We start from the raw sequence: 19,730 nt of genomic DNA, 5'->3' as shown, positions 1-19,730 counted from the left end.
GAAGCAGTCTCCAGGCTCAGAGCTGTCAGCACAGAGCCCAACGTGGGGCTCAAACTCATGAACCACGAGATCATGACCTGAGCCAAAGTCGGACATCTAACCGACTGAGCCACCCAGACACCCCTAGAGTATGGGCCTATATAAACTAGAATTCTAAATAAGACAGATTTCAAGTAAAAGTAGTAAATAATGATATTAACTTTTTTACAGATATTTTGAATTATTTCTTTATAGACTATAACAGAACTAATCAATGGCAGTATTAATATAACTGCTGTGTAGAAATTTTAAAGTTTTTATATAACCTGTTAGTAAAATTATTAAAAACCTATGTAATAAAATATAATTCTTTAGATTATAGTTTTAATTAGGTTTTATTTAAATTTTCTGGTAAAAGTTTTTAGAGATTTAGATCCACAGTTCTTTTTATTTTTATTTTTACAAGTTTAACTTTGTAATATTTGCTTATAATTCTTAGATTGTTCCTTGTCAGTACCTGTTGCAACCTGTGAAGCACGAAGATAGACAAATATATACCCAGCATTTAAAATCCCTGGCTTTTTCGGCCTTTACCCAGTGTCGGAGACCACTTCCAACATCAACCAACGTGAAAACATTGACTGGCTTTGGTCCGGGTTTAGCCATGGAAACTGCTCTTAAAAGTCCTGATGTAAGTATGTTTTCTGTGACCAAAATTATTGAATGATTATACATTTTATGATTTTATACAAAACTACAATCCTCTGTTTATTTCTCATTTTCCAATTATCTTATAATTGAATAGAGATATCACATTTTCAGTAAAAGATTTTTAGGATTGCATAGTACCAATAGTACCTTAATTTTTTATTTTACAGAGACCAGAGTGTATTCGACTTTATACACCACCTTTTATTCTGGCTCCAGTGAAGGATAAACAGACAGAGCTAGGAGAAACATTTGGAGAAGCTGGACAGAAATACAATGTTCTTTTCGTGGGCTACTGTTTATCACATGATCAAAGATGGATTCTTGCATCTTGCACAGATCTATATGGAGAACTTTTAGAAACTTGTATCATTAACATCGATGTCCCGAATAGGTACTTCTGTTTCCTTAAGTGTATCATTAGATCATCCATTTAAAAATACTCTCACACACACTATATTTCATTATTAATGAATAGAAAAATAGAAAATTGGAAGGTTATATCATTAAGTTTTGGAATTGTGGGTGATTTTTTTTTTTTTTTTTTTTTTTGGTAGGTAATATATTGTATAATTTAGGAGTATTAGAAATAATTTTGAGAGGTGTCAGACTTTGGCTCAGGTCATGATCTCATGGTTCGTGGTTTGAGATCCAGCCCCGCATCAGGCTCTGTGCTAACAGCTTAGAGCCAGGAGCCTGCTTCGGATTCTATGTCTCCCTCTCTCTCTGCCCCTCCCCCGCTCATGTTCTGTCTCTGTCTGAAAAAATAAATATTAAAAAAAATGGAAAAAAAAAATTTTGATTTTTGTTACATAGAAGAGAGTAAAGTACCTAAATTCTATGTAATAAGGCTTGACACAATGATTTTAGCCTAAAAAACTTTGAAGCATGGAATGAGAGAGCCTCTGCAATTTAAAAAAAAAAAAAAAAATCTAGTAAAGCATCCTAGGACATTTATTTCTCTCATGTGCCATCTAAAATATAGTCCCTAATTAGCTGCATTAACTTCATTTACTAAAATTGTTGACTGAAAATTTTGCCTTTTAAATTAAATATTGGAGTGTCTTTTGAAAATGGTGGCCTTATTTTTAGAATAATTCTTGGTAGTAATTAGGTATCATGGCTAGTTATTTCTGAAGGTTGTAAGTAATAGATCACAACAGGTAAGCCTCATATTAAGTTATAACTTAATAGACATTTCTAGTAATATATTTCAAGGCTAGTGAACATGGACTAAGAGAACCTGAAAGGCAAGTCCATGAAGTAATTTTCAAAAAATTTTGAGGTTTGGTTCTATCCTTTATTATTTTTTTTATTATATGAAGGTTCAGTTTCTTTAAGTTCAGAAATTGGTTATATACAGAAATATTTAATGACTATTAGATTATAGTGATGCTGAAGAAATGAAATATAGAAACATTAATTTTATATTATTATAATGTTTTATTGGCTATTTTTAATAAACCTTAGAGAAGTACTTCATACCTTATTTCCTTGACACAGTTTTTATTATTTATTAATTTATTTTAAGTTTATTTACTTATTTTTGAGAAAGGGAGTGAGAGAGGGGGCACAAATCGGGGAGGGGCAGAGAGAGGGAGAGAGATTCCCAAGCAGGCTGCATTCTGTCAATGCAGAGCCCAGTGCAGGGCTCATACCCACGAACCATGAGATCATGACCTGAGCTAAAATCCAGAGTCAAACACTTAACCAACTGAGCCACCCAGGCGTCCCATAAGTTTGATTTTTTTTAAATGCTAAGTTAGTGAGCTTTGGAAATAGTATGCTTATCTGTGAAGGTTGAGAAAGAATAGAGAAAGAATAATATCACCTTTCCAGTACAAAGATAGTATTGCCATTTCACTGAAGTAGAAAGGTCCAACTCTAGAGTTTTAGAGATCTGGGTTCAAATCCCGACACTGCCACTTACTGGCTATGTGATCTTGAGAAAACTACTTTAGCCAGCTAAGCTTCAGCTTCTCTGTAAGATTGGGAGAATAATTTTATCTGCCTCATAGGGTTGTTAGGCTGAAATGAGGTATAACATGTAAATTGCACATAATGCTTGTTATGTGTTAAGTACTTAATCAATCGTTGCTCAGCCAAGAGTGCTTATGTTACATACTTGCCTAATAAAGGACTTATATGCAGAAAACCCAACAGTGTTGTTTGGTCTGAGAAACATAGTGTTTTGTTTGATATTCTTCAACTTAAAGTATGAAGCAAGGGTTAGCAAACCACAGCCTTTGGGCCAAATCTGGTCACACCTGTGTGGTTAGGTATTCTGAAGGACTGCGTTCATGCTGCAACAGCAGTTATTGTTGCAACAGAATCTTGATGGCCTGGCCTGCAAAGCTTAATATATTGGCCCTTTAGAGAAAAAGTTTGACAATCTCTGGTGTAGAGCAGTGTTTCTGGTGAATTTTGATGGTTCGTGAACAATTTTTCATTTTAAAAATTAAATATTTTAATGTGTTGGGGCGTCTGGGTGGCTCAGTCGGTTGAGTGACCAACTTTGGCTCAGGTCATGATCTCACGGTTTGTGAGTTCGAGCCCCGCATCAAGCTCTGTGCTGACAGCTCAGAGCCTGGAGCCTGCTTCAGATTCTGTGTCTCCCTCTCTCTCTGCCCCTACCCCACTCATGCTCTGTCTCTGTCTCGGAAATAAACATTTTAAAAAAAATTAAAATATTTTAATGTGTATTGTAAAAACACAAACTAGCATAACCTATGATTTTATGTATATTCTTGCTTAGGACTATGTAGAAAGTGTCAAGCATTAAAATTAAGGGACCAGTTTTTCACAAATTTGAGCTCTTTTAAAATGTCATATGAATTTTAGAAATATTTAATTGTCTCTTGTATTCTGTACAATAGGGCTCGTCGGAAAAAAGGATCTGCTAGAAGGTTTGGTTTACAGAAACTTTGGGAGTGGTGCTTAGGACTTGTACAGATGAGCTCATTACCATGGAGAGTTGTAATTGGCCGCTTAGGAAGGATTGGTCATGGAGAATTGAAAGGTAAAATTGTGCTTTTGATTGTTAATTCATACACTGTTCAGACTACATCTGTGTAAATGTACTGAATAAAATGCAGAGGTTATAAAACTAGTTGTTTTGTTTTCAAAGAGGAATCACAAATGTCTAGTTCACAAATGGCCTAATTCCAATTTTGAAAGGACATTTTACTTTGTTTTGACTTAATGGCAGTGTTATTACTACTGTCCTTATTTTTTGTCTTCCATTTTTTCCTCTTTTTGCCCATTATTGCAGCTCATCCCCTATTTAACAGATCAATTGATGTTGACCTATATTAAAATATGATGTTGAGTAACATCAGCAAGATTTTTGGTTTGATGATGATTCCTATTTGAGGAATGCAGTAACTTAAAAACCATTATGTTTTAACTTTGGTTCTACAGAGTGTTAACAATGCTGTTACTTTGGATGTTATATTTTTACTGTTGATACCCACAGATTGGAGCAGTTTGCTGAGTCGTCGAAACTTGCAGTCTCTAAGTAAAAGGCTCAAGGACATGTGTAGAATGTGTGGTATATCTGCTGCAGACTCTCCCAGCATTCTCAGTGCTTGCTTGGTAGCAATGGAACCCCAAGGCTCTTTTGTTATTATGCCAGGTTAGCTATCCTTAGTTTATATCCGATTTAATTCTTCATGCACTTGCACTTCTAAATATCATATAAAATTGATTCTTCTATTATTGAAAGAAAAAAAATTCTCTTTTCAGATTCTGTGTCAACTGGTTCTGTATTTGGAAGAAGTACTACTCTAAACATGCAGACATCTCAGCTAAATACCCCACAGGACACATCATGTACTCATATACTTGTGTTCCCTACTTCTGCTTCTGTGCAAGTAGCTTCAGCTACTTATACCACTGAAAATTTGGACTTAGCTTTTAATCCCAACAATGGTAGGTGAATTGTTCTTTAAAGGTTTGCAAATATAAAGTAAGTCTTGATGATTGTGGCTAATTCATCTGAAGAGTTCCTCCCCAAACCTATCCGCATCCTATAAATGTTTATGAAACCTGTGAATGTTACTTTATATGACCATAAAAGACTTTACATGTGTGATTAAGTTAAAGATCTTGAGATGAAGAGGTTATCCTGGGTTATGCAGGTGGGCCCTAAATGCAATCACGTGTATCTTTACAAGAAGGAGGCAGAGGGACGTTTGATTATACACAAAAAAGAAGAAGGCCATGTGATGGAAACAGAGAGAAGCAAAGTCAGAAATGATGCTATGCTGCTGACCTTGAAGATGAAAGAAGGGGCTATGAGCCAAGGAATGCAAGGAATATAGTTCTAGATGCTGGAAAAGACAAGAAAAGCTTTCCCCTAGAGCCTCCAGAAAGAGAATAGACCTCCTGGTACCTTGATTTTGGCCTAATAACCAGTACTTTGATTTCAGCCCAGTAAAACTGATTTTGAATTTCTGGCCCCCAGAACTGTAGAGAATTAAGATATGTTTTTTTAAGTCATTAAGTGTGTGGTGGGGCACCTGGGTAGCTCAGTCAGTTGGGCATCTGACTTCAGCTCAGTCATGATCATGAGGTTCGTGAGTTCAAGCCTCACATTGGGTTTGCAGCTCTCAGCGCAGAGCCCACTTCAAATCCTCTGTACCCCCTCTCTCTGCCCCTCCCCCACTTGCACTCTCTCAAAAATAAATAAAACATTAAAAAAAGCTTGTGGTAATTGGTTAAAGTAGCAATAAGAAACCAATACAACCATTCTTCTACTTTATTGATACTGGAACTAGTGCTATGAATTGTCTCAAAAATATTTACTTATTTTAAAAGGCAACATTGATCATAAAATGTTTGTATAGGTTTTTGCCTGTGCTGTTTACCTGTACATAGACAATAGACTTTGTGGCACATTTTATATTCCTTTATAAATTGATTTGCCAAAATAATATAGTAATTTATATAAACTGCCATAGTAGGGATATAGCTTTTGTAGATGAACTTAATAGATTACATTTTAGTAGAAGAGAAAATAAATGATATTCCATTGTTGCCCTGAATTACCTTAGAACACGGCACATCTCTAAAGTCACAAGTAGGGACTATTTAATATTCTCTTCTTTTAATGTGTTATACAATAACTTGAATATTTTATTTAATAAAGAACTAGAGTATTAATTGTGCATAGTCCCATTTTAAATATATTTTCATTCCAAGCATGCTGTTTTGTATTATTTTACTGTTGCTGTTGTAACAAATTAACACATGCTTAGTATCTTTAAACAACACACATTTATTTTCTTATAGTTCTGGAGGTCAAAAGTCTGAAATCAGTCTTAAGTGGGCTAAAGTCAGGGTGTCTGCAAGGTTGATTCTGTCTGGAGGCTCTGAGAGAATCTGTTTCTTTGCCGACATCTAGAGACCACCTGCACCTCTTGTCTTCCATCTTCAGCAGCAGCAGCAGCAGCAGCAGCAGCAGCAGCATAGCATCATCATACGTCCTTCACTGACTCTAACCCTACTGCCTCCCTCTTATTAGGACCCTTGTGATTACATTGGACCCACCTGGATAATCCAGAATAATCTCCCCATCTCAAGATCCTTAGCTTGATCACATCTGCAAAGTTCTTTATGGTAACATATTCACACATTCCTGGGATTAGGATGTGGACATCTTTGGGGGAGGGCATTATTCACACTACCACATGCTTGTGTATAATGTATAGTTGTTTATATGGCTTCTAGAACAATACCTATCACATAGTAGGCATTAAATAGATGTTAATTAACCCATTTTTATTAAAATTCATTAATTTATTTTAACCCTCTTCTGCAAGTGACCATGGGATGTGAAAAATGGAATATTTATTTATTTTTCTTTCTCCTATATAGATGGAGCGGATGGAATGGGTATCTTTGATTTGTTAGACACAGGAGATGATCTTGACCCTGATATCATTAATATTCTTCCTGCATCTCCAACGGGGTCTCCTGTACATTCTCCAGGATCTCATTACCCCCATGGAGGTGATGCTGGCAAGGTAACCCTGTTATAAAAGCTTAATCTAAATGTCATTCATTAACTTAGTAACGGATTGATAAATAGAACACTATTTTTTCCTTGGAAATTAACAAGAAGTGAGAATTATAGTACCTGCATGCACTTTTGTCTTACAGATGTTAATACCTGAATCGCATATTTTTTCTTCAAATTCTTGTTTAAATTCTAGTTAACATACAGTGCAGTATGGGTTTCAGGAGTAGAATTCAGTGGTTCATCACTTACATACAACACGTAGTGCTCCTCATATCAAGTGTACTCATCACCCATCCAGCCCATCCCCCCATCCACCTCCCTCCATCAGCCGTCAGTTTGTTCTCTATTGTTAAGTCTATTAAAAAAAAAAAGTGTCTATTATGGTTTGTTTCCCTTTCTCTCTTTTTCCCCCCTCCCATATTTTCATCTTTTTTTTTTTTTTTTAAATGTTTATTTTTAAGAGAGAGAGAGAGAGACAGAGTGCAAGCAGGGAAGGGGCCGAAGAGAGAGGGAAATACAGAGTCCGAAGCAGGCTCCAGGCTCTGAGCTGTCAGCACAGAGCCCGATACAGGGCTTGAACCCATGAACTGTGAGATCATGACCTGAGCTGAAGTTGGATGTTTAACCCACTGAGCCACCCAGGCGCCCCGTCGTCTGTTTTGTTTCTTAAATTCCACATATGAGTGAAATCCTATGGTATTTCTCTTTCTCTGACTTAGTTTGCTTAGCATGATACAGTCTAGCTCCATCCACATCGTTGGAAATGGCAAGATTTCATTCTTTTTGATGACTAATATTCCATTGTGTATATGTACCACATCTTCTTTATTCATTCATCAGTCGATGGATATTTGGGCTCTTGCCATAGCTTGGCTATTGTTGATAATGTTGAATTATATATTATAAACAGAGTCTCTAAGGCTCTGCTGTCCCTGACTTCATGTTTTCTTGGCTTTAGTCCTTCGACCACTCACCATAGCTTCTAATCAGGTATGGCTAGACCAGATTATTTGAGGATTATAGTATATGCTCTAATCTGCCATTTGTATCAGGGCTGTGAGGAGGAACATAATAGAAATATTAATTTTCTCATAAGAATAGGAAAAACACTATCTTCTTCCCTCCATCCTAATTTTTAGTGTTTAGTGTTGGGAAGCAGCTGTCTTGTTCTTCTATTTGAATTCAAAACTGATTGGGCTTCATTTGAGTAACATCTTTATTTGAGTGAAATTAAATATAGTTTTTATTTGATTATAATAGTATGCATATGTTTAGAACCTGCCTATTTGTTTATTCTTTAGAGCCTGACTTTTTAAAATAAGGAAGGATCTTTGCCCCATCTTACCTTGTATCCTTTCCTTTTGTTTTTAACTGGAAAGAAGTAAGATCATTGGGGCACCTGACTGGCTCAGTTGGGAGAGCATGCAACTTTTGATCTTGGGGTTGTAAGTTTCAGCCCCAAGGAGGGTGCAGAGATTAATTAAAAAAAAAAAAAAAAAAAAAAAACTAAAAAAACAGTGAGAGTATTAAAATGTGTGTGTGTGTGTGTGTGTGTGTGTGTGTGTGTGTGTGTGTGTGGAAAAGCACCAGTAATTTCATCACTTTAAGAAAACCATATGTACTTGTAGCAAATTCCCTTTCACATGTATTTATGTTACAGCTTCCAATATGTATAAATAAGTATAATAAGTTTTTTAACCTTGTTTTCCCATAATTTGTTATGTCATTCCCAAAATGTTGGACATTTAAGTTTTTTTTTCTTTTTTTTAATGAAAAATTTTTAAGTTTATTTTGAGAGAGAGCAAGTGTGTGCATGCGAGCGAGCAGGAGAGGGACAGAGAGAGAGGGAGAGAGAATCTCAAGCAGGCTCTGCACTGTTAGCACAGAGCCCAACATGGGGCTCGATCCTGTGAACCATGAGATCATAACCTGAGCTGAAATCACGAGTCAGATACTTAACTGATTGAACCACCCATGCATCCCCCCCCCCCTTTTTTTTTGGTCTGTTATAGGTAATGTTGCAGTGAACCTTTGTCTGCATATCACTTTTTCTTCTTTTTATCTATTTCCTTAATGTAAATATCTAGAAATACATGGACTAATCTAAAGGATACAAGCATAAGCAGTTGGCATATTAATTTCCTCTTAAAACTCTTGAAATAAAGCTCATTCTTTTAGTACTGTTACTAATTATGATCTTCTTACTAAGTAGATAGCAATTGATTTTTTTCAGTATCTTTCAGTATTTTTCTAAATTGACATCATAAGATAATGAGACTGATTGCCATTGTGTATATATAGTGCCCAAGTATGTATCAAATGAACTAACACACTTTTAATTTTTCTCTCTTAAAGGGTCAGGGTACTGATCGGCTACTTTCAACAGAATCTCATGATGAAGTAACTAATATTCTTCAGCAACCATTGGCCCTTGGTTACTTTGTGTCAACTGCCAAAGCGGGTCCGTTACCTGACTGGTTCTGGTCAGCATGTCCTCAAGCACAATATCAGTGTCCCCTTTTTCTTAAGGTATTTCCATTTTTATGCCAGTTCCTAAATAATACTAATCGACGGCTTAAGTCTTAAGAAACACAGAAGTGTCTAAGGTCAAATGCATTGCAATATATGACAAGAGCACAAAGAAGTTATCTAATTATGAAACAGCTCCACGTTTTAAATTGATATTAAGTTTGAACTTTTAATTAATCTTAAGTCATATTTCTGGGACCCTTGCTCTTATTATTTTCAGCTGCACATATGGAAGTTTAGAGCTGGGTGAAAACTTCTATTACTTTTAATCTAATAACTTTTCATTTTCTAGGTGAGCATATTAAAGTTCAGAAAAACTCATTTGTCTAAAGTCATAAATTGGTTAGTAGACTAGGATTACAGTCTGGATCCTTTCATGATTATATGGTTATTCTTTGAATTACATCATACTGTACTTCTGTTATGCCTCAGTATTTGGGGGATGAAAGGATTCATAATTTTGTAAGAATATTTGATATTTAGATCCACTTACTACCTCCTTAAAAATTTTTTTTCTAGCTTTGTGTAAATTGCTGTGTTAAAACTATTAAGTCATTTTCAAGTACTAAGACTCCCATAGTGACTTATTTTATCAAAACAAGTTCATTAGCAAGTGCTGTAACAAGGTTGAGATACATCATATAATGGTAAAATGAGATTTGAAAGCCCTATCCAGAGTTTGTTGCTTCTGCTTACTACTTTTCCAAAATAGGAAATTCAGATCTGATTCACTTATTCTTATATATGCCCACCAGAAGTTGACAATTTTATTCCAGAGGTCATACTAACTAACCTAACTTCTTGCCAATTGATTTTTAATTGTAGGGTAAAAGTTGGATGCTATGCTTTTAGTGGGTACTTGAACCAATAGGCTTGGTATCTTTTAAGCCTGTTGCTATTAAATCTTGATACCCTTGGCCAACATACCATTGAGTCCGTGACATTTGAGATTAAGCAATGAACTTCTGTAGCACATAAAGAATACAACAGCTGTTGATCTGAATTGACTATTAATGAGGTGATATATTTAGGAAGGTCAGCCAAGGTAATAAAGTTTTATCATATGAATTTTCCTCTCTTTCCAATATATGTACAGTGGTCTATATAGATCTCATTACAAGAACATATTCCCAAGTGTGTTTCTACAAAATAGTAGTCCTTGGTGTTTCTATAAAACAAAGGGTTTTTTGGTCCTTTGGGAAATGTTACACATGCTTTCTGCTCCCTTTTGTTGTTATAATACATGTGTGCACATTAAAATCTCTGAAAAATAGTAGCAAATAACATTGTATACCTACTATTTCCCAAATTTACTTTAATACACAAGAAAGCAATTGTGTAACACCAGTTAATAATTCATGACCTTAGTGTTTCACGGAACATTTTTTTAGGAAACACCACTTTACAAAAAGTCCAAGGGACTATCCAGATTCTTTTCTACTCAATATTTATTTGCAGAGAGGATAGTGTAAAGTGGGCATTCACCCTCAGATACAGTGTAACAAGATTAGGACTTCTGGTCTGAATTACCAGGTAAGGCATAATTTACCATAATTTTGTTCACCTTTTATTTTCATACATTCCATTTTATTTCCTGTACCATAGGCAATAAAACCACCCGATGTGTTTCTCTTTGCTTAGAAAAATAGTAGATTATTCCCTAGATGATTTAAAAAATCTTTTTATCTTAGAAATTAAATGGTAATTTTGGTACTGATTATATTCATTTAATCTGTAGTGATCTGTCATATGAGACTTGTCTATAACTTACAAATGAAGAGTTATGGGCAGTTAAAGACATTTCTTTGGTTATATTCTTGAATATATATTAGAAGAGTTTATACATCTATTGCAGTTGTAGAGATCACCTAAATATAAAATAGTACCTTTTACTTTATACAGAATGAAGTCTGCTAGTGTTCTGCAGTCAATACCTCCATCTCTCATAGTTTTTTCACACTTAATATATTGACTCAATAAACAAAATGATTCACTTTCTTTAATTGAAATGTGAAGAAGAGTACCACATTCCTTTCTTCCACTCCTCATTGTCATACCAAAATGGGTGTGGCAGTTGTTACTAAGCCTCCATTATGAAATTGCATGGGCAAAGGAAGGCATTCTATGTACTGTATTAGAGTGCTTACAATTCCACCATAGATAGCTTTATTTAAAATTTGTAGCTTTGTATGTAGTATATTTGCATATGCTGACTTTTTCAGTGCTAGACCTAGGTGTATGTGCATAGTCTTAAGTTCTGTGTAACCTGTAGACAGGTTTATCAGTTTAGTGCTTCCTTAGACATTTACTTGACACATCTAGGCATGTTACATGCAGAAAATAGATAATAACTTTATTTTCTTTTTTACTTTTTCATTTTTTTAATGTTTATTTTGAGAGAGAGAGAGAAAGGGAGAGAGAGAAGCGATCAGAGGAGGGGCAGCAAGAGAGGGAGAGGAAGAATCCCAAGCAGGCTCTGCACCATCAGTGCAGAGCCCGACTTGGGGCTCGATCCCATGAACTGTGACACCATGACCTGAGCTGAAATCAAGAGTTGGCCACTTAGCCAGCTGAGCCACCCAGGCACCCAGAAAATAGATAACTTTAAGTAACTTTTAAAATAACTATTAAATAACTTTTGAAGGGATTATTATGTGGTCTCAAAAACAATAGAACTGAGGAAAATTAAGATTGAATATAAATTACGCACTTAAACAAGAAGAACAAGCATCTTTATAGTGGTGCCCATTCATTACATAGGTCGAAAATGTATTTCATCAAGGACGAGACCTTGGGAAAACTTGGGAAAATAAGGTAAAACCAACAGAACTTTTTCATTTGGCTGACTGATTACCTGTTTTTTTAGGCCTCTTTGCACCTCCACGTGCCTTCAGTGCAATCTGACGAGCTGCTTCACAGTAAACACTCCCACCCACTTGACTCAAATCAGACTTCAGATGTCCTCAGGTATAGCTCTTTTTACCATTAAAGGTTCTCCATTGCAACTTGGAAAGAGTATAATGTTGATCCTTATGTATTTTCCTCCTATTTGTCAATAATTTATAGTTGTGTACCCTTGGATCTCTAGATGAATTACATCATTCAGAATGAGTCCTTTTCTTTCTAGCATGTGTAATCTACTTTTGAGAATACTTTTTTTTTGAAAATTAGTTTATCTTTAATTTCCCCAAGGACTCTCTCTTCCATACCTTCCACCATTTTTTAAAGTGGCTTTAAATCTTAGATGCCATAATTGGAAACTGCTTCCAAAATCTACAGTGTAAGTATATACAGGACTTAAAACAGTTTATTTACTTTTCAGGTTTGTTTTGGAACAGTACAATGCACTCTCCTGGCTAACCTGTGACCCTGCAATCCAGGACAGACGCTCCTGTCTCCCAATTCATTTTGTGGTGCTGAATCAGTTATATAACTTTATTATGAATATGCTGTGATCTTCATTGGATGGAACTGTGCAAGAAGAGAACAAGGAAAAAAGATATTTCACTGCAAGATTAAGTTTTAATTATCTTCTCAGTGAAAGTCATCTGTGATGGGGTCTAATTCTTATTACTTCAACAAATATTGTTTTGACTTGGGGGGAGGGGCTATAACCCTGCTATTTTTCATTGACTATACTGAACTCTTTAGGATGATGACTGATCATACAAAACGTATTATAACATTTTCGTAGCAAAATTAACCTTTTTTTTCCAGTCACAGTATTTGTGAAAAGTAATGAGCCATAGTACCCAGTCATGTTAAATGAATATTAAAAGCATGGAGAGGAAACATGAGGAACAATGAATTTCAACATATGGCTTCAGAACATCAAGATGTTCTTGTATTGGATTATAGTATCTAGTATTCAAAAATGCCTGCATCTCTTATTTATTGTAAGTTTTTAAATGTATAAATTGTCTTATATTTCTTAACCTCTTTTATAAAAATTTTCCTAGAAGGTTTATACTGCCTTCTTGCTTTAAAGCAATTGGTCTAAAATATATGTAATCGTCTTAATTAAAAAGTTGCAGTAGGGTTGCTTTTAGAGTATTATTTTTTTGTAAGGGGGTGGGTGGGACAGTAAATTTGTATTGTCTCGATGTACAGTTTAATGGGGATAGAGGGGGAATAATGTCCATACCATTGTGTGTGGAGGATTTACAGCTAAGCTGTAGTTGCAGAGTACATGTACAGTAATGAAGTTCACTGTGTTTATAAATTGAAAAGGTACCGGGTCTTACAGCATTTTATATATCACACCTTTACAGAATAACATGATGGCAATATACAAGTGATATTGTTGGGTGGTTTAACTTAGAATAAAATGAGAATTCTTCAGTTATATTTTGTACTATGGTTTAGGGCTATGACTAATATTTCAGGCCATTTCCAGTGAAAGAAACTTAGTTTTACAAGAAAAACATTTGCTACTGAATGCTTAAACTAATTTTGGTGTTTAATGTTACATGCTTAAATGTTTTTTTCAGTTTTGACAGTGGCACATCTAGGCATGGGAATATTAATTATGAAAATTATCTTCAGGATCTGCTATAAGGTTGAAATTTAGCCCAGCTCTAGGCATTTTACAAATTATTTTAAGAACAGTCACTCTGATTGTTTGACTTTTTTTTGTTTTTTAAATTAAAGATTGGGAATGTATGTGAGAGTATGCATATGTATGGATGTGTGTGTGCAATCAAACTGTGGTGTAAATAGATTCTCAGTGAATTCTGGTATTCAGACTCTATTCCACTAGTTAAAGAACCATTTTCTAAACTTAACCTGTTTCCTTTTGCCTTTTTTATTTATTTAATTTTCTTGGTTTGGAGATGGCAGTCCCAAACACCAGAGTCTGTACTTTTCTATAACACAGCTCAGATTAAGGCAGGACATATGCCAAGGAGGATCTCACCTCCCTAAAGAAGGGACTTGAATTTTAGGGACTTTAATTCACCCCTTCCTTCAATACAGCTTTTCCCCTTCTTGTTTGCACATGCCAAGATAAATGCTTTTATGCAGGCTTTACCCCTTTAAAAAGTTGTTTCTACAGTGCTGCTCACAAGAGAGTCCAAGTTAGCTTCCTGCCTGTGTTGCTGACTTGAATTCACAGTCACCAAGTCTACCTATCTTTCTTGGAAGCAGTCTAGAAAAATTCTGAATTTGTACATTCAGTAATTCTCCACAAGGACAAAATCAGTTGTATTTACAAAACTGTAATTCGGTGTGTTTTGTTTTGTTTTTACTGAAACTTGTTTTGTAAATACTATATGCTTAGCTTAAATATCACTTTCTTACAAACAATATAACTTCTTCAAATTGTGTATATTAAACATTAGCAAGTCTTGTTTTTTCTATAAAAAACACACAACTGGTGACAAAGGTTTTCAATCACTTCTTCAAAATTATAATGCAATTCCAAGGGTCAGCATTTTTGAAATTAGAATTTAAAGATCACATCTCTGCATTCATTTTTAAATTATGCTAGCACACTACAGATTATGTTGGCATGTTTTGTTCTATACTTAAAAAAAACTTGTCTGAAATTTGAGGGGAAAAAAGATGCTTATTTGGAATATCTATAAAAAGTATCCTCTTTTTTTTTTTTTTTATAAACTTAGCTTAGTAGTGACTTAAAAATAAAAGCTATATTCTCAGTTGTTTAATATCACTAGCTTGTAGTGAACACACCTCAGTTTGAGGATAGATTTTAAAAAAATTATTCCCTGACAGTTTCTTTTATATGGAGCCATAAAGAAAGGAACCCAGTATACAATTCCTTTTTATCTGGGAACAGGGAGTAGTTCCCAAATATATAAGATTTACTGATAAGATTTTTTTCTTCCCTTCATATTTAAGTTCACACTTAAATAGAAAATTATTAAATATCCATTAGAAAAGGTCAAGAGACTTATTTCAAAAAGTTAAGCCTTTTATGCAGGATGATGGATCTGACTTACTACCATACTGTCACAGACAAGTATGGGTAGTTTTTTGTTTGTTTGTTTGTTTAAATGGTAAGCAAAATAATATATACTTTATACCAGTTGATCACCAACACATTGACTTCTTTGTTACAGTGCTAATGTCTGTTTTTTGTGCAGTTATCCATTACAAAGCAGGGTGGAAGTACAGTATTTTGGCATTTAAAAAGAGTAGTTATATAATGTCTGCTTCCAGCCAGTGAGAAACATCTAGCCATACTTTCTTATGCAAGCCATTCAGTTATCAGGACTGTGAATTAACACTGTATGAATAAATTTCTGTACACCTTATTGTTTGGCCAGAAGGCCACCAAGTGTACTTATATGTAATCCTTAAATTTTAAAGTAGCTGTAATTTTTAAATCTTTCTAAACTTTTCTTAAACCACTAAAATTAAGCTCTTACTACTTAGTCAATTATCCTCAGCTGTATTCGTACTCAATTGTCAGTATGGCACAGATTACTGTATTAAAATATTCTCCTTTCGTCTTCATATTTACCTTCTGAGGTAATTTTTTAACTTAATGTGTTACTACAAAGATTTGCAGATCTTTAATCAAGCACTATGTTAATACTGTAATATTCAAAATACTATGTTGCGTTATTTAAAATGTTCAAATTGAATACATTAAAAGGAAGTTTTTAAATGCTGTTGCATCATATAATTTGCTACTCATCCACTATGGCATCGCATACCAGTCTATTAATACATTTAATGTTGCATGAGTAATGTTTTGGTCTGGGTTTCCTCTTAAGATTTTAGTTTGTCTAAATTAAAGAAAAATGTTTTTGACATACATTTTTTTTGGTCCCTCACCCCCTCCTCCCCCACTCCCAATCAGCTGGAAATCTTAACCTTTAGGTTTTTCTTGGTGTTTTAATGGGCCCAGAACTGTGGTTTAAATTTTCATATATATGTTTTCTCTTTTGTGGAGTATTAATTAAAAAACTGGATTTGGGACCTAAGATACTCCTCAGGTTGATGTATTCATGAAGTTTTAAAATAGTTTTAGTTTTCAAAGTAAACTGGATTTGTGGACCTTAAAGTTACTGAGTTTAAACTACAAATTGTAACGTCATTACTGGACATGTCAGCATCAACTCTCTCAAATAGCTTGGTCACTTTATGAAGGGGCGTTTTAAAGTTGTTGTTTAGCAGTGACATTTAATATGGTCCAATTGCTTTTTTTTTTTTTTTTTTTAATGTGACAAAAAAAGAATAAGGAACAAACACTATTGCTGCCGAATGCCATAACACTGAGTTGTACAAATTGTGATTGAGGAAATGAAAAGGTTTATACTTTTTAAAAAAAACAAAAAACAAAAAACAAAACTTCAAATGGAATAAATTATTCATGAAGCCTTCATTGTGGTGTCTCATTTTGTTAAAAATATTTCCATCTTAAACTTAAGTAAAAATTAGTGGTATTTTTTGTTGTAAGTCGAAAAGGGTAACCTAAAAATTGTACTTTTAATATCTCCATCTGAAGTATTTTATTAAAATTTTTCTAACCATATTAGTGATTAATATACAGGAAAGTTATATGTGTACATACATACTCCTTTTAGGCTCATCAGTTTGGTATCCTTTTTCTAGTCCAAAGCTACCTTCAGATATTTAAAGCTTAGCTCAGTCCTACTTTTTTGATCACATAAATGTTTTTGAAACATAAAAAAGTCTTCAGATATGAACACTCCATTAAAATATTGTATGAGCAGCCATTTTAAATATTTTTGTCCAAACTTAAACTAAGGACAAACCCCAAAATTGTGTCCATTTTGAAATAGTGTTTGCCAGCAAAATTTAAAAAATAATCCTTTAAAAGGAGGTATATGGTGTTGGAACTTCTACCTTCTTAAGTTATTCTCTGTCTCACAGTTTGTATTACCTGTGATTTTTTTTTTTTTTTTTTTAATCTTGTTAGTCTAAAACCCTTTATGGCTGCTTCTTCCTCTAAATATCGAAAGTCTTAACATGGTCTGTCCCCTGCCTTCCCCACAAGAATCAAAATGGGCTTTTTCCTGTGTTTTCCTCCTTGCCTCTTAGGCCATTTCAATTCTTTGAAAGCCCCATGGTTATTTTTGCCTTAACTTTCCACATACAACCTTGCCTCAGACTAGGTCCCCTAGTAATATACTTTTTTAAAGTTTATTATCCGAGAGAGCGCAAGTAGGGGAGGGGCAGAGAGAGAGAGAATCCTAAGCAGCCTCTGCACTGTCAGCACAGAGCCCGAGGGGGTCAAACTCCCGAACCATGAGGTCATGACCCGAGCTGAAATCAGTAGTCAACCAACTGAACCACCCAGGTGCCCCCCTAGTATTTTACTTCTATTGTAATAGTCTGTATGGAGCCTTCACAGTGTTTTACAGTTTGTATGAATGTTTGATCCTACTAAATGACCTCATGAAGGCAGAAACTGGGTCTGTTTTGCTTACTGATGCATCTAGAATCCAGCACAACATCTAGCACATTAATAGGGCACTGAAATATTTGAATAGACTTCTTGTGATAAATACCTCAAACTATAGTACTTAGTTGAAGTGTGAGTTCTGCAAAAATTCAAATGAAACTGTACAATCTAATTACTTGGGACTATTTTCACATTAGTAGAAACAATCACTAGATGAGTATTCTTGTGCTCTCAGATTTGCCACCTTTTAGCTGGTGACTTCAGACAAAACTTTGAACCTCTTGAGGTCTCAAGTTCATTTGTATATGAACACAATAGTAACCACTCCTTCCTAATGTTAGCTTTGTGAACCTCAAAGGATTACATAAAACATAGAAATTTGTAAAATACAGGGGCGCCTGGGTGGCTCAGTCGGTTAAGCGTCCGACTTCGGCTCAGGTCACGATCTCGCGGTCCGCGAGTTCGAGCCCCTCGTCGGGCTCTGGGCTGATGGCTCAGAGCCTGGAGCCTGCTTCCGATTCTGTGTTCCCCTCTCACTCTGCCCCTCCCCTGTTCATGCTGTGTCTCTCTCTGTCTCAAAAATAAATAAATGTTAAAAAAAAAAATTTGTAAAATACAAATGTGAGGGATGATTAATACAATACCTATGTTCTCTAGAAGAGTTGTGATTTAAGACCTGCCAGACCAAAAAAAAAACCAAAAAAAAAACAAAAAAAAAAATGCTTACAACAAAAGGACTCATTTATTTTTAATGTTTATTTTTGAAAGAGTGAGGGGTGGGGGGACAGAGGATCTGAAGCGGGCTCTGTGCTGACAGCAGAGTGTCCAATGCAGGGCTTGAACTCCCAAACCATGAGATCGTGACCTGAGGTGAAGTCAGACGCTTAACTGACTTGAGCCACCCAGGTGCCCCAACAACAGGACTTTTAAAATATGTTTCTAGCAAGATCATCCATGGAAAAAAATGCAAAGAATCAAGTATTTAATACTTAATTTTTATCTCCCTTCTGTCCTAACCTCTGACTAAAAAGAAATCAGCTTGAAGGGTCTTTAAGCTCTAAAACATAAAGTAACACACATATGATGAAATAAAATCTGAGATACTTAACTGATTTAAAGCATTTAAAGGTGTCAGGTCCAAAGGAAATATATCCTCGGTACTAAAAGAACTTGTAGATATGATTTCAGAAATGCTGTGGAAAACTGAAAGGTTCCAGAATAGTGAAAATGCACAACTTGCTCAGTTTTTAAATTTTTAAAAAGATGGGGTGCCTTGGAAGCTCAGTGTCTGTCTCTTGCTTTCAGCTCAGGTCATGATCTCAGGGTTAGCGAATTCAAGCCCCAAACTGGGCTGTGCTGGACAGCAAGGAGCCTGCTTGGGATTCTCTCTCTGCCCCTGCCCTACCCATTCTCTCTCTCTCTCTTTCTCTCTCAAATGTTATGTCCTAGAAACTACTAATAATTTATTTCACTTTATGAACAAGTTCATTAGAAACCAGCATAGTTCCACTAAAGCACTATTTAATAGACTGTTTACACTAGTCATGAGATACACACCTTTGACTTTTAGCCATCAATCTGCTGAGAAACATACATGCGTATACATAATTAGTTCCATAAGCCCTCTAGAGTGATAAGAACAACAGTGTAGTGCATATACAAGAAGGAATAGCTTCTTGTATCAATCTACATTTTATTTTGACAGCATTAATAAACAGATCATGGAAATGGACATTCAGGTTATTTAATAAGGTTTCATGGTATTGTTACACTTAAATCATTAATTCAACAAACCAGTATTAAGTACCATACTTTAGTTCCTGCCCTCCAAGTACTTACTTTGGAAAGGTAGGAGAAACAAATTTTAACAATGTAGTACAATATGTGATGTGCTATGATGGAACGAAGTAAAGGGAGCCTTGAGAATATTGAAGAGGGATACTTTAAGAGATAGGTGGTTTGTCTGGGAAAGATTTCTTAGCAAGGGAACACTGGAAGTGAGACTTAAAGGATACATAGGAGGTACTACATAAAGAGAATAAAGGAATTTCAGACCGAAGGAACAGTGGGAGAGAAGGTCCATGAATAGCATGAAGG

General features: G+C 35.1%; 1 protein-coding gene across 3 annotated transcripts in view; it reads left to right on the top strand.

Annotated features, from left to right (window-relative positions):
• Positions 1 to 14,022, top strand: part of MED13 (mediator complex subunit 13) — a 105,352-nt gene extending 91,330 nt beyond the window's left edge. For 2 of the 3 annotated variants that reach the window (XM_042966877.1, XM_042966878.1), the window contains exons 22-30: positions 479 to 670; positions 858 to 1,081; positions 3,564 to 3,706; positions 4,163 to 4,321; positions 4,432 to 4,617; positions 6,565 to 6,713; positions 9,065 to 9,238; positions 12,105 to 12,205; positions 12,561 to 14,022. In XM_042966877.1, coding sequence (XP_042822811.1) covers positions 479 to 670; positions 858 to 1,081; positions 3,564 to 3,706; positions 4,163 to 4,321; positions 4,432 to 4,617; positions 6,565 to 6,713; positions 9,065 to 9,238; positions 12,105 to 12,205; positions 12,561 to 12,693 — 1,461 coding nt within the window. In that variant the 3' untranslated portion in view covers positions 12,694 to 14,022. Of the gene's footprint in view, positions 1 to 478; positions 671 to 857; positions 1,082 to 3,563; positions 3,707 to 4,162; positions 4,322 to 4,431; positions 4,618 to 6,564; positions 6,714 to 9,064; positions 9,239 to 10,696; positions 10,772 to 12,104; positions 12,206 to 12,560 lie in introns of those variants that run through there. The other variant, XR_006211279.1, reaches the window with a different exon arrangement.
• The last annotated feature ends 5,708 nt before the right edge of the window (positions 14,023 to 19,730 follow it).

The sequence above is a fragment of the Panthera tigris genome, chromosome E1 (genome assembly GCF_018350195.1).
Source record: "Panthera tigris isolate Pti1 chromosome E1, P.tigris_Pti1_mat1.1, whole genome shotgun sequence".
Lineage (NCBI taxonomy): Eukaryota > Metazoa > Chordata > Mammalia > Carnivora > Felidae > Panthera > Panthera tigris.
This window is presented reverse-complemented; position numbering and strand designations above follow the sequence as displayed.